Source organism: Epinephelus moara, chromosome 21 (genome assembly GCF_006386435.1).
Source record: "Epinephelus moara isolate mb chromosome 21, YSFRI_EMoa_1.0, whole genome shotgun sequence".
Lineage (NCBI taxonomy): Eukaryota > Metazoa > Chordata > Actinopteri > Perciformes > Serranidae > Epinephelus > Epinephelus moara.
The window spans coordinates 24,818,893-24,832,677 of record NC_065526.1 but is presented as its reverse complement, the minus strand read 5'-3'; the positions used below and the strand labels follow the sequence as shown (position 1 = coordinate 24,832,677).

The 13,785-nt window shown below is 39.9% G+C and overlaps 1 protein-coding gene across 2 annotated transcripts in view; it reads right to left on the bottom strand.

The window, feature by feature from the left end:
* The window catches only part of myo9b (myosin IXb), a 38,271-nt gene that overhangs the window by 10,910 nt on the left and 13,576 nt on the right, over positions 1-13,785 (bottom strand). Inside the window, exons 6-25 of one of the 2 annotated variants that reach the window (XM_050032441.1) lie at positions 13,219-13,319; positions 11,714-11,837; positions 10,693-10,782; positions 9,845-9,961; positions 9,461-9,595; positions 8,868-8,989; positions 7,942-8,083; positions 7,430-7,619; positions 7,121-7,196; positions 6,546-6,638; positions 6,388-6,427; positions 6,100-6,222; positions 5,260-5,340; positions 5,038-5,148; positions 4,794-4,916; positions 4,312-4,461; positions 3,930-4,075; positions 1,750-2,064; positions 1,417-1,498; positions 960-1,157 (exon numbers count right to left, since the gene is read on the bottom strand). In XM_050032441.1, coding sequence (XP_049888398.1) covers positions 960-1,157; positions 1,417-1,498; positions 1,750-2,064; positions 3,930-4,075; positions 4,312-4,461; positions 4,794-4,916; positions 5,038-5,148; positions 5,260-5,340; positions 6,100-6,222; positions 6,388-6,427; positions 6,546-6,638; positions 7,121-7,196; positions 7,430-7,619; positions 7,942-8,083; positions 8,868-8,989; positions 9,461-9,595; positions 9,845-9,961; positions 10,693-10,782; positions 11,714-11,837; positions 13,219-13,319 — 2,559 coding nt within the window. The remainder of the gene's footprint in view (positions 1-959; positions 1,158-1,416; positions 1,499-1,749; positions 2,065-3,929; positions 4,076-4,311; positions 4,462-4,793; positions 4,917-5,037; positions 5,149-5,259; positions 5,341-6,099; positions 6,223-6,387; positions 6,428-6,545; positions 6,639-7,120; positions 7,197-7,429; positions 7,620-7,941; positions 8,084-8,867; positions 8,990-9,460; positions 9,596-9,844; positions 9,962-10,692; positions 10,783-11,713; positions 11,838-13,218; positions 13,320-13,785) is intronic. The other variant, XM_050032442.1, reaches the window with a different exon arrangement.

Below are 13,785 nucleotides of genomic sequence, written 5' to 3'. Positions count from 1 at the left end.
ACAACTCTGACAGGAAAACCAAAAATGCCCTCCTGATACCCAGGTAAAAGAGTCAGTCTTCTTTCCCCACCATGTCTCCCCGCAGCGGCTGCACCACTGCTTCACCACCACCACCAAATCAGGCCACATAAACATGACAAAATATTAGCCCCATAGTGGTCGTCCTACACCACCATTTTTAACTCATGCAAAGCAGCTGCACTGTCTCCTGCCACCAGCTGAATGTTGACCTTTTTTTGCTTTAATTAGTATGCGCCAAGTTAGTTCATATATCAATATTGTGTCAGTTTGTTAAAACATTTATTTACACATTTAGTTTTAAACCTTATCCCCCCGTTTATATGTTCATAATTAGATGCTATGTGCTCTTAACACCAATTGCGTAAATTTTGTAAATAATCAATGATATTCCAGTGGTGTTTATAATATTTAAAGAATGATGATTTTTGCCATAACCGGAAGGACATGGTTCATTTAACTATTGGTTTATTAGTATGATAGTGTGTATTGTTAAATAAGATAATATGATGAAAAAAAGAAAATATGATTGTGTTCAAAAATCTGATAGTCTTAATTTGTGGTTTTGTGTTCAGTATTTTGTACAATAAACATGAAATTAAGTAACAAGCCAAAATAATCAAAGTCACAGTCCCTGTCTTGATTTTTAAGTAAAAAAACACTGACATAACAGAAATTCATCATATCCTGTGGTGAGTCTGAACTGTGCCTGCTGACCTATGACTCATTTGGGTGAGGAGACAAAAAATCGGAAATAAGCTTTGGAAACGGGCTGTGAGAGTCCTTTTTTCTGTTTTCGTATGCAACAGGTCTTTTTGTTGTCCTGGGCTGCAGGGCAGAAATGAGAAATCGCAGAGCAATGCAACCTTTCGGACATACACATGCAAGACCTGCATGCAGAGGAGAGTCGTGATCCATCAAAACGTCCCTTTGGTCAGTACCTTGACCTGGGATTTGAGGGCCCGGACATCCATGCTACTGGTTGAGCTCTTCAGGTTGGACACATGGGGGCTGATGGGAGGCAGTGGAAAGCTCCAGTACTCGCTCTCCTTGGAGCCCCCCAAGTTCATCATCAAACCGCTGCGGGCGTAGGCTAAGCGCCGCTTGCGTTTGGGCTGCTTGCGGAGGCGCACCCTGACCTAATTGGGCCAGGAAAGGTGATGAGGCACAGGCTGGGAGGCCTTTTTTGATTCATGTGTAAGGAGCCACCATCTATGTGTTTGTCAGCTTACAGCACACAGAACTACTGAATTTTTAAAAGCCAATGCCAACATTTAATGTTGTACTGGACACTAACAACAACTATATGAGAAACAAAAAGAAAACTGATTGAATGTTCTAGCTGTGGGTGAAGACACAGTGTGTTGGATTATGTAGAAACATATTGACAAAAGTTACCGGATTGGAAGAGGGCGAGCTGTCAGAGCCTGATGAGCTGATCTTGGACAGTTCATCAACAGACATGGACTTTATTTTGCGCCTGTGTTGCAGAAGGAAATAAGAGCAGAGCTGTGGACCACTGTCGGACTGAATCAAGATATTCATTTTGAGAAATATTTGCCATGTAAACATCTTACCATGACATAAACAGGATAGATAAATATAAAGACATGATCAGACTGGTGAAACTCAAAGCAAGTTTATGACGTCATTACAACAGTTTGTTGGGGCCATATTAACAAAGCTGCGACATTTTTGGAAGAAAGACTAATATGAGTTGAGGATGCTTACTGAAAGTCATCTGTCTTGTGTTGTCGTCGCCGTATTTCTGGACTTGATTCATCTGTCGGATCACCGTCGCTCTTTCTTTCCCTCCACTTCTCGGCCTTCTCCTTGATGCCCCCCATGTCTTGGTAGCGCTGAAGCGAGCTGCTCTTGGAGGGGCTGGCGGAGCCATCATCACTGTCCACTTTAGGGTCAAGTGGAACGGAGAAGGGTCTGCTGAGAGGGGGAGGGGATACTCTGCCCTCTCCCTTCTCCCTGCTCCTGGACCTGTTGGGGCTGAGTTCCACTTTGTGCTGCCTTCTTAACTCCTTTTTTGACAAGCTGTTATGTGAGAAGCACTGAATAAGACTTGCATCACAGCAACACATCTGTAATATAAACACTAACGCTTTAATGTCTGATTTGAGACTAATTTTACCTGAAATGCACAGACAGTGAACCAAACCACAATGACCTAACTGTCTAGATAAAATCCGGGCAGATGATAACCCACCATAGATTATCAAAGATATATTGGTATCAGCATGTATGTTGGCGCAGACGCAGAACGTGTTGCAGAGCAGAAATGCCATAAATATATGTTTATACTATATAACAGCCGGCCACAAGAGAGACCTGGCAATTTTATTTTCATCTATAAAATGTTCTCTACGTACGTATCTTGGTCAAGATTCTTAAATAATCAAAATTAAAGATCCTTATTAAAAGTGTTTGTTTAAAAGACATCAGTTGGCTCATTAGGGTTGTCTTTGAATAATATTCTACCTGCTGCACACATGTCCCTGAACAGAGCACCCACTGCCAGCCCATTCATGTGACATTAATGCCGCAACAGCTCATAGAAGTTTCTTCTTTTTTACGACAACGCCTGTGTGTCTTTTCAAAGACAGGCACACTATTTGATGTTGTTGAATAAAAACTCAGTTGAACTGGGGTTATAAATGCAGCTTTTTTAAGTGCTGTATTTAAGTTGGGTTGGGTGGATGGCACACTGCACATGAAACCACTACACCTGTCATGTCATGTAAAAACCATTGACCCAATATTTAGGATTGTCATGTTCAGGTGTTTCTGGGAACCTGCTTTTATACAGAGCATGTGTTGGCTTCTATTCCAAAATAGAGGTGTTGTTTTTTAACATTGTTTAACCTCTTGAGACCTGAACTTTTGTTTGGTATGCATTTTTAATTTCTCATTCAGCATCTGGGATGAATAGGACCCGATAAGTAAAAAAAACCCCAAAACGTAACATTGTCAACGATAAGAAAGTCCCAGGTCCTCCAACTAGTACTTCCGGATTAACAGTGTCTTAGCTTGTTACTGTTGCTAAAATTGGTCAAATCTGTACACAACATAAAACTACCAACATTAATAAGCATAAATGAACAAGTTTCAACCATAAATTGGCACAAAAAGTGTCCACAAACGAGGACAGCAAGTTAAGTAGAATGAAGTCAAGGTCAAGTAAACCCAAAATGTGATGTCCTCATATGAGGACACAGGGTCTCAGGAGGTTGTAACATGTTAAATAATAATAATTCATTCCCCAAATGATGATTAGTCTATCAATTACTCACCCTGTGTTACACAGAATATGTGAAGAAACGTTTTTCTCGCATACCTCCACGGTGAACAAAAACAGAGAAAATTCTTGATGAATTAAAGTCACAGGGGACCATGTTTAACAACAACAAAATTATATCAGAACATCCTTTTACACACTCTCACACATCTAGTGCAGTAAAATCCAAGTCTCACTTATCCAGTTTTAAACTCAGTACTTCCCAAACACATGCATTTTTACTAAAACCTTAGTATTTCCAACACATACACATAAACAGTCTCAGGCACGGCAGAGTCAGGCTCTTGCACTGTTTACTGTATGCACAAAGGGCATAAACAAACACAAAGTGTTTTCAATAGTACTGGATAAATGAGACTTGGATTATACTGCATGTGATGTTTTGATATAGTTTTGCTGTTGTTAAACTGAGACCTTATGACTTCAATTCATAGTCTTCCAAAGTCTTCTTCACAAATTCACCTTAACATGGGGTGAGTATTTGTTCTACAAAGGATCATTTGGGGGGTGAAATATTCCTTTAAACTCCACATACCGGTAAGTGGCACTGTATTCAGCAAGAGCAGCTGCAAAGTGAACAGTGTAGCTTTAGTGGCATGTGTACCTGTCCCGTCCAGGTCGGGTTTGGGACGTGTTCTCGCCATCCTCCGTCCCATGTTCGCGGTTTGGCTTCTTCAAGGAAATCCTCCATGCTGTCTGGATCACCGTAGCAGCTCGGTTTTGTTTCTCATAAAACTCACGCCAGCTCCTCTGAAGAAGACCAGAAATACTCTGTCAACTTAAGTCTGCTGTGTCTTTATTTGTTCTCAAGACTGTGGGAATGTTTCTTTTCTTTTTGGATGCTTAGAAGGCAAACCAAGGGCACTGACTATCTACTGTACACCATCCTTGGAAACCTCCCATGGGATTAATATTTTTATTGTCTAGTAGTCTCCATGAGAAAAGATATCTGATCATCTTCTATTTCTGAATACTGTAAATGGTACCTGTATGACCATAGTGGCATCTCTTTTTTGCAGGTAGAGCATCCTCATCAGACAGGCACGGAACCAGCGCTGCAGGATGATGATGTGACGCATCACTTCTTTGTTAAGAGTGTCTTGGAGCTGTTGCCTCTCCTTCTCCTTGAGGAAAACCTGAGGAGATGAAAAAGAGGATGAATGATGAAACCACTGGAAACATTTGCACTGGTACATTTTAATACATGCATTACTGCTTATGTGACTTGTATTAGTAAGTGACAGTATTCTCTGATACTTTGACATTTTGATTTCTGCATGTCATGTTAATTGTTTCATGTTTTAAATTCAAAACACATTACAGAAACATGGGTGCATGCAGGACTCATGGGTTAGCTTAGTGTGAAGTAAGTTTTCCACCATGACAATGTTACTTTCATCCTCCTACCATTGTGTTGCTTGGTGAGTGAAGATCAGAATAGATGACTGATATTATTGATAGTATTTACCTTGGTCTTTCCTATTTGATAGGTGGTCTTATCCAGCTCCATCTTCTCAAACAGCTCCGTTATGTGCTCTGGCGTTGCTGTAGCTCCTTTTGGAAGCAACACTCTGAACTTCTCAACAAATTCCTGTCATCAAGAGAAAAACATTATCAGAAGTGCAAATTAACTTTCTTCTCACTGACAGGTACAGAGGTGATTTAGTTTTCCTTTTCATACTGTGCAACATCATTCCCAAATGACTGCAAACCTTGAATGTGTATTTGGCGCTGTAGCCAGACTTCTGGATGTGAACCATCTGCAGTAAGCCCATGTGTTTGATTTGCTGTAGCACAAGTTCTTCATCGAAGTGCAGCTCTTTCTGCAAAAACAAAACGTGTCCCACTAGGTGATGAACTGTGTTATACACTCCAACATGTCAGACTACATTTACAATCAGGATGGTGTTTTACAAATTCACAAATGATGTTACCTTTTTAGTGTTAGAGCGAACACAGAAAATAAAGAATGGCTTGGCTTTTTCGATTGTCTTCATCAGTTTTCCGAGTGAGGCCTGTGAGATACAGAAGTGCAGTGAGTGATGTTTGATGTATTAAAACCAAGAAAATCCACAGTTGCCCTCAGAGCAGACAGACCTTTACACCGAGGCCTGTCTCGCTGAAAAACACCATGTTAGCAGGTATATTCCAGGCACTGAAGTAGACTGGACTCTAAGCTGCTCCTGCTGATCACTGCTATGCTGAACCTGAAGATACAGCCTGCGAGGTCTGCACTGGGGGAAAACTAAAAGTTCTGTCTGGCCTCTTATTGTGAGAAACGCCTTTAGTCACATTATGACGCAGCTCCTTAACAAAACACAAGCTGGTGGATCCCTAAAAAAGCTCTTTGAGAACATCTGCTCTTGTCACGATGAAGTGAAAAAGATGTTTTGAACCCTGATGGGTTTCTATCCATCTGACTTATTTTTTTCTTCAGCTCATCCTCTCACACCACAAAAGCATCACTTGCAAATGTGTCATTTGAAAATGTCGTACTGTATATCTAGTATTGGAAAAAGAAAAAAAGGAGGAAAACAATTTCTGGAGTTCAGATAAAATGTAGACATGACCCATAATTTTATTGCAACCCCTCTGGTTTGTCTAAGTAATAAGCTGATAAAAGTCAGTATCACTTTCAAATGATCAATATCTGAATTTGAGATGACATGTGAACCAAACCTTTCCCCTCCACATACATGTATACCACATCACGTCATGATTTAAGTTAATTAAACAGAGCAATAATACTCAACAGAGGTACACACAGAACAAACCTGAAACTGAGTGGCAGCTGTCGGAGGCTTTGTCATCCGATGAGGGTGGAAAATGATTTTGCTGGTTCGGTCATGGCTGGCGTTACCAACAATATGTCGGAGGGACTGCAAATCCATGAGGTTCTGTTTAATAAGACATAATAAAGTCTTTTGAGTTTCTGACTTTCAATACAAAGGGACATTAGATGGACGTGAATTAATAAATGAACTGAAGAATGAACAGAGTGAGTCACTCATTCACAGTCAACATGTTCAAACATCTGTGTAGTGCTGCACCCAACATTTTACCTTTGGAATGAGCTGCTTCAGTCGACCGCTGCGACTTTTCCTGCACAAAACACAAACGAAATGAGGCTCAACAAATGACTCATGAAACAGAATGTGAGAGGGTAATGTGTGACATTAAATATCAGTGTGTCTGAACTAAAGCCACAAGGCCCACTTACTTTCTCTTCTCGTAATTGACAAAGATGTCTTCAAATACATCCAGAGGATGTTCATCAGAGCGATCAAAGGAGAAATCCAGAGTCATGCTGTTGCTGTAAATGTCAGAGAGGTACTTTAATTTTCAATGTACATTACCATTTAACAACCTGTGTTTAGATGTGTTTATTACTGGTAAACAATACATTGTTCCTCCTGCATCACTATTCCCTTTTGAAATGTGCTTGTGTGTTTATGATGGTTGTTTTTCAGTGACTTGATTTTCTTGGTGCGATCTTGTGTGTAAGTAATATGGTCTCTGGCTTCTTCTGAAATTTCCTGAATGAATGAAGTTTACTATCTAAGAACAGATAAATGAGACAATGAATGAATAAATGAAAGAAACAATTTATGCAGTATTTGTGCCTGTGCTTGGAATGAAACTGGATGGCTAATGGCTGCAGAAAACGCCTGCCTGATTCAAGATCTGTTGTCAGTTGTAATACTCTTGGTTGTATCAAAAGGAAAATCAAGCTGGAATACAGAAATATCATTGGCAGTAAAATTCACAATAAATGAACCAGTGTAGTAAATCTACCTGGACAGTCTGTCCACAGTGCTGCTGTGCTGTTTCATCTCTCTGAGGGTCTTGCGGGAGCTTCGTCTGGCAGATACTGTGGTGACAATTTAACAAGTTGGTTGTATGTAATCATCAGAAGATTTGTAAAAAGAAGAAAAAATAAAATATGTTATTGAAATGCGGAGTCCTTCAGAAAAAGTCAGCTGAACAAACATAATTCCTGCTAAGACCCATCTGCAGTGTTTTATTTTACTTTTACAGGGTGAATCATTTTAGCTGCTGGTTACAACTTAAAATGCGGCTCTATTAGCAACGAAAGCTACCTACACGACTCTGCCCGCTGGCGTCCCAAGTTCTTGAATACTGTGAGGATGCGGACTGTGGCTCGAAGGACTCCCCATCTGAACAGAGCTTCTGGACTGGATGCAACCAAGTGATGCACGAACGCCCGCTCGCTGCTCCGTAGAAGTGAGATGACTTCAGGCCGCATGTGCTCCGTGTTTTTCTGCCGGAAATCCTGAAGGACAAGAAGAATCAACATGTTGTATTCCTGCATTCTTGCTGTAGTCACACAGAAGGGAATCTCTGGAGCTCAACATTCATTACATGTATTCACAACCTGAAACTTCACAGTGCAACAACAGTCTTCTCAGGGGGAGGGAGTGGAATTAATCATTCACTTAGCTCAAAGATTTTCCCAGTTTTTCCCACGGTGGTTTATTAACATGGTTCCAGGCAGCCTACCCTCACTATGTCACATTGTGCTTGTACTGAATTTCAAATGTTTATTATTTATTTTTAAGAATAAAGATGTTTGCAGTGTGGGATATGTACTCCACCTTGATGTGATATTTAACCTGTCCAGCAAAGTGCTGAATGACAAAAGTCGGCTCTGTATTTGAGGAGGGTACAAAGAACAGGTTGTCCTGATGCTGCTGCTTCAACTTGTCCAACAGGGTTTCATCTGTGGCCTGAGGGAGGCTGAAGATACACAAATAGGAGGACAGAATATCAATATCCACACATTGTGTGCAGGAAAGAAGGTAGAAAAACACTTGCTGAGATGACTTAATTTTGACCATGCATACAGTTTTACTTTTTGAGACATAATGATATCACAGATAAAAATACCATGACTTAAATTTCATCTGTATCATTCAGTTATACTTTTAGCCAGCTCCCGTTAATGGTGACTGGCCTGCAAAACTACCTAAAATTACATTCATTAAATTGGTATTAAAGCCATTACTATGTAGGATTTTCCGAAAAAACAATGTAATGCAACCGACTGATACGAAAATAACCCCTCTCAGTCATCACTTATGACCCACTAGAAGTGTTTGGCAGTGTATTTCTCTGCAGAGACTCTGTCCTCTGCCTCTATAATCTTATTTTCTTGTTTACTGCTAGGCTTGCAGTGTATGGAGGAGGGGCCAAGTTTACTTACTGTGTTTACAAAGAGTAACTGGCAATTCCTGAATAGTATATCTTTAGTACATTTTTTTCTGTAGAAAATTGGTGCATGAATATGGAAGACAAAATCCAAAGGAATTCAGTTAAGCTGGATTTCTTGTAGTGACCGACTGATCAGCTGACGGAGAACAAAAGGTGATAATTTCTTGTCATTTCTTGTTTGAGACGAACCACTTACCACTAAGACTAACCAGACTGACCAGTTTCAATATCCTCTGCAAATGCCTTAATTTAACTGACCTGCATGATATTACCATAATAAACAAATCTGCTACAGGCACAGTTCACCTACTTGCTCTCCTCATCCAGCAGGTCGAAGAGTCCAGTTGACTTCTTGCTGATCAGCTGAATGCAGTCGCTGTTGTCAGTGTAGTTGATGTCTTGCCAGATGATGCCCTCGGACACATAATCTTCCTGAAATATATTAATCAGAATTACATAATTAGGTGATTCAGTGGAAGTAAATGTAAATGTACATGAATGTGTCTCTGTGGCACTGATGTGGAGATGTTTTCGTAACAGCCAAACAATAAATACAGAAATAGGGATGTAGAAAATCATGCAAAACATAAAGTAGTAACCACAGTGCCTGCAAGTTTTAAGACCAACTTAATGCTTAATGCCAACTGCAAAAATGGAAAACAAGGAGTAACATTTCAAGGACTGCTTTATGGTGCAAAACATCTGTCTGTAAAATAATGTAAATCCTACATTTTGCTAACATGATTTCAGATACTGAAATACTTTTGCAGGCAAAATAGTAACTCATTCATGTACAAAGGCAAATAGACATCTAATAAAATGTGTCAGCCATGCCGAGTCCAAAAATAGAGTGAATATTACTAACCCGGACGTGCCATGAAAGACTTAATGAAAAACACCTACTTGCTCAAGCTCGAAGATGTGCTGGTTGATGTAATACTGCAGTTTCTCATTGGTGTAGTTAATGCACAGCTGCTCAAAGCTGTTCGTCCGGAGGTTCTCGAATCCAAACATATCCAGGACACCGATGGACAAACACTAAAAAACAAAAAAATAAATCAGGTAACGACACAACACACAAAGTCTAATTAATAAGCTACATTAAGGCTGCACATAACTGCTAAACCTACTAGGACAGATACATGCCTACTTCATCACTCACTGTCAGTGCTTCAAAAATGACTTTACACAAAATGATGATCATTTGTTATATATAAATGAACATAATATATGGACAAAACAGTGTGCAAATCTCCGAAACGTGCAGTTTTTGCCTGTGTAACTTACAGAGACTGACTCCTCCATGTCTCGTCTATTGAGCATTGCGTGGTTGATGTGAAGGATGATCCAGTCAAACAGAGCACTGTATAAAGACTTGGCCATGGAGTCCCGCACTGTGGGGGCCTGAACACACAGAAACATCAAACGGAAAAGATAACTTAAACTCAAATGAAAAAAAGGTTTATTTTAAATTCAATAGAGTCCACAACAAAATTAAACCAACTCAAACTTAACATATTTGGATTAAATTTAATGATTTTATTATTACACCAAAAGAAATACTTTACTAACAAAATGATTATTTGTATATCAATTACTCATCATATGTTATGTTGAATTTGTGAAGAAAACTTTGTTTTTCTTGCATGCCTCCTTGGTGAGGGAGTAATCCAAAAACTGAGGACATTCTTGGTGAGTAGAGTTAAAAGGAGGACCACATATACCAACTGCAAAACTGCATCAAGACATCCGTTTACAGACTCCCACACAACTCGTGCAATATAATCTAATAAATCTCATTCATCCAGTCATATGCTCAGCACTTCCTAAACACGGTAATGGGAATTACAGTAAAACAACTGGACGAATGAGACTTGGATTAAAATGCACGAGGTGTGTGGGAGTCTGTAAACGGATGATTTGATGTAGTTTTGCTGTTGTTAAACATCGTCTTCCTTTTACTCCAATTTATCAAGAGTTTTTGCATCCTTTGTTCATCGTGGAGGCATGTGAGAAAAAGTTTTATTCATGAATTCAACATAACACTGGGTGAGTAACTGATTTAGCAATGATCATTTTGTGGGTCAAGTTTTCCTTTTAGGGGGAAGCTGTAATACTGAATTTCAACGCTATACCTCTTGTAGTGTGTACGGTGAAACTACGGTGGCGTTGGTGGTCACTACTGTCCTCTTGGTCAAAGTCTTCACCAGTAGCTCCTTTTTCACCTAGAAAAAACAAACAAAATAAACAAATGGTTACACAGAGAGTTAAACATTACTGTGACACATTCTTAATCCCACGGAAAATCTGTACTAATTATTGTATTTGTCAAACAGAACAGGTTGAAACATGTTTGTTCTTTTACAACACAGAGAGCTATTTTAGGCTCAGCGATGACGCAGTTCATCTCTTCAACTCTGCTGACTGAATGAGAATTTCCACTGTTAAGCCCCGTTTCCACCGAGCAGTACGGTACGGTTCAGTTCAGTTCAGTTGGGTTCGCGTTTTTTCCGCTTCCACTCTGAAAAGTTGGGAATGGTACCAATGGCACCGTTCCGTACCATCCCAATTTTTGGTCACTGTTCTGTTGGGGTACCTAGCACACAGATCTGGTACTAAAAGGTGGAGCTGTGAACACTTTGGTGCATTGATTGACCAATAGCGGACGGTCACTCTGCTCAGGGCTGAGTTGTGGCTGGTTTTGAGGCTCATGTAACCACTGTTCATACCGTGGAGAGTTTTACATACAGTAATAAACTGTAACTATAAAATGAAAGGATGTTTTGCTGCCTCTTGCGTCAGCTGTAGTCTGAGAAAAAATAACTTAATTCGCAGGGCCAACTGCTGGCGACTTTTAAGGTGGATCGTTTACTTGTCATGTTACTCAATGTATGAGTTGACGACGTGAATCCATCAGCACACACTTAAGAGTCCTGCTTGCGGCGGAAACGCTAAGCGGACCTAGGGTCTAGGTACCATATTTGAAGGTTTATTTTTGGTTCCAAAGGTACCATACTGAAAGTGTTTGGTGGAAATGGGGCTTCACTGTGTTTTCATCTCAAGTAAAGGCTGTTGTCAAACACTAGAAATCAACAAGAGACTGTGGGTAAAAATCCAGGTGATGATTTTAGCAGTTAGCATACATAACCAACATACTTTGAGCAGGTCAGACAGTGTGGACAAAACTTCAGCAGGTCCAACCTCCAGGACCTCCGTGTCCTCTGACAGTGTGTACGTCACATTGCCCAGGTGCAGGATGGCAGACAGGATGGAAAATATGCTGCACAGTAAAACAGGCACACACAAACAGATTGCTTATTCCTGCCTGAAATGCATTCACTGTGAATTTTTACTTGCTGTGTACTGTGGAGTTTTAACAAGTATATTCTGTGAAAGCTTTTAATCCCATTATCAGTTTAAAAAAATAATCTGACTGAACTGTTTCATATTCAGTTTGCCCTTAAGTTTAACTCGCTCCTACTTACTTTGAGACTGACTATTTCTTCTCATACTGTCATACACACTGTATACTGACGTGTTTCTTTTGGTATCTTATTTACATTTCTTTGTCTGTTTATTTCAACCTTGCTGCTAGTTAATCAGAGTCTCAGTCACGTCATAACCCAAAGCTGGTGTGAAACTTGTGCATTTCAAGCCAACTAACAACAATATCTGGGAAGATAAACATTGCTGTGTTGATGTAAACAGATCAGTGTTGCCCTCTAGGAAGCACATCTAGTACTGTAGAGGCTCATAGCAGGTGATAGTTGACACTGCCATTATCATATTTTCTATGCTGGTATGTCTAATCAGCTACATTAGGCAACAAAGCCTAAAAACAAGCTGTACATGCAGGTCAAGAGTTGCTGAGTAAGTTCAACTAACTATAAACGAATGCCTTAAGAGACTATTCATGTTTATTTCTGTGGACTTCACTTTGACTCCTCCTCTGAATCTCTGGAGGTGTTTACTAAGGAATGTCTGAGGTCATTTATAAAGGAAAAAATTACTTTGTCCATAGTTTCTGCCTGTTTTGTTTCCAACTGTACACTTCTCTTTAGATCTCTTCACTTAAACAGTGACTGTGTCTTCAGTGTAGTTATTCACCAGGAGGACCAACCTGAACAGGTTATAAACTATGCTGCTAGCGCTTTTATGTGTACGCAGTGTCCCGAGGCTGTCAGGCACTTGTCGACATGCTTGCTGCATTTTTTTCCTGCTTGACTTGACAAGCTCTAACCTGTTACTGACACCAGTATAGAAAGCAGGAACTCTTTGACGGTGTTCAGTTTAATGCCAAATTACATCGTCTACCTGTGTAAATTTAGATGAAGCTGACTCAGAGCTGTGCTGTGTCACTATGAGGTGACTGAGAGGCAGAGTGAAATGTTGTTGTTCCACACACAGCAAATATTTGTCCTTCAAATAGTTCTGTAAGTCCTTTCATTCTCCACCGTCTCAGGGGACCAAGTGAGTGAGCTTTACTGTAAAAATATATGTGCCTGAGACAGTCTAAACCTTCTGGCATGTGCTGTTGTGTCCTTGATGACAAACCTACATGTCTGACAGCAAACAATGACAAAAACAACAACAAAAAACAAACATTTGACTCCGGCCTGCAGCATTCTAGTTGCTCTGTTCATTATCAAAACCATACATACTGTTTCTTGGTGGAGGCCAGGAAGCCAACCATCTCCATAGCTTGATGGAGTCTCTCGTACTCCTGCCCAAGTTTCTCCTCCTCGTCTAAATGGAAGTCTTCCTGCAGAACAATCAGATGACAAGCGGAGAGAAAGAGGGGGTTAAGATGAATAATAATATAATAAAACCTTCATTTATATAGAAAATTTATGCATCAAATGCAGCATAAAAGCACACAATCATAATATCTATAACAAAACAATTAAAACAAGTAAAAACAAACAAACAGCCTATTAAGTCTAAATTAGACCATTAACATTACTAATAGGTCTAAATGAGCATTTTGACTTTGCAGAGTTGGCGGTGAAAGCAAATCAATCTGTCCAAGCAGTATCAAATTTTCCTCCAAGACTTGTGCTTTTTTGGATTTGGAATCCATAGCTAGCCTAACAAGGGAAACTCCAGACTGGTCACTGCTATTGAGGTTTGGCAAAATTTGGAGGAAATGCTGGCAGGCCGTAGATGTATGATGCACATTTCAGTTAATTCAACATTTTTTAAATTTGGTGCATAGGTGCCTAATTTCT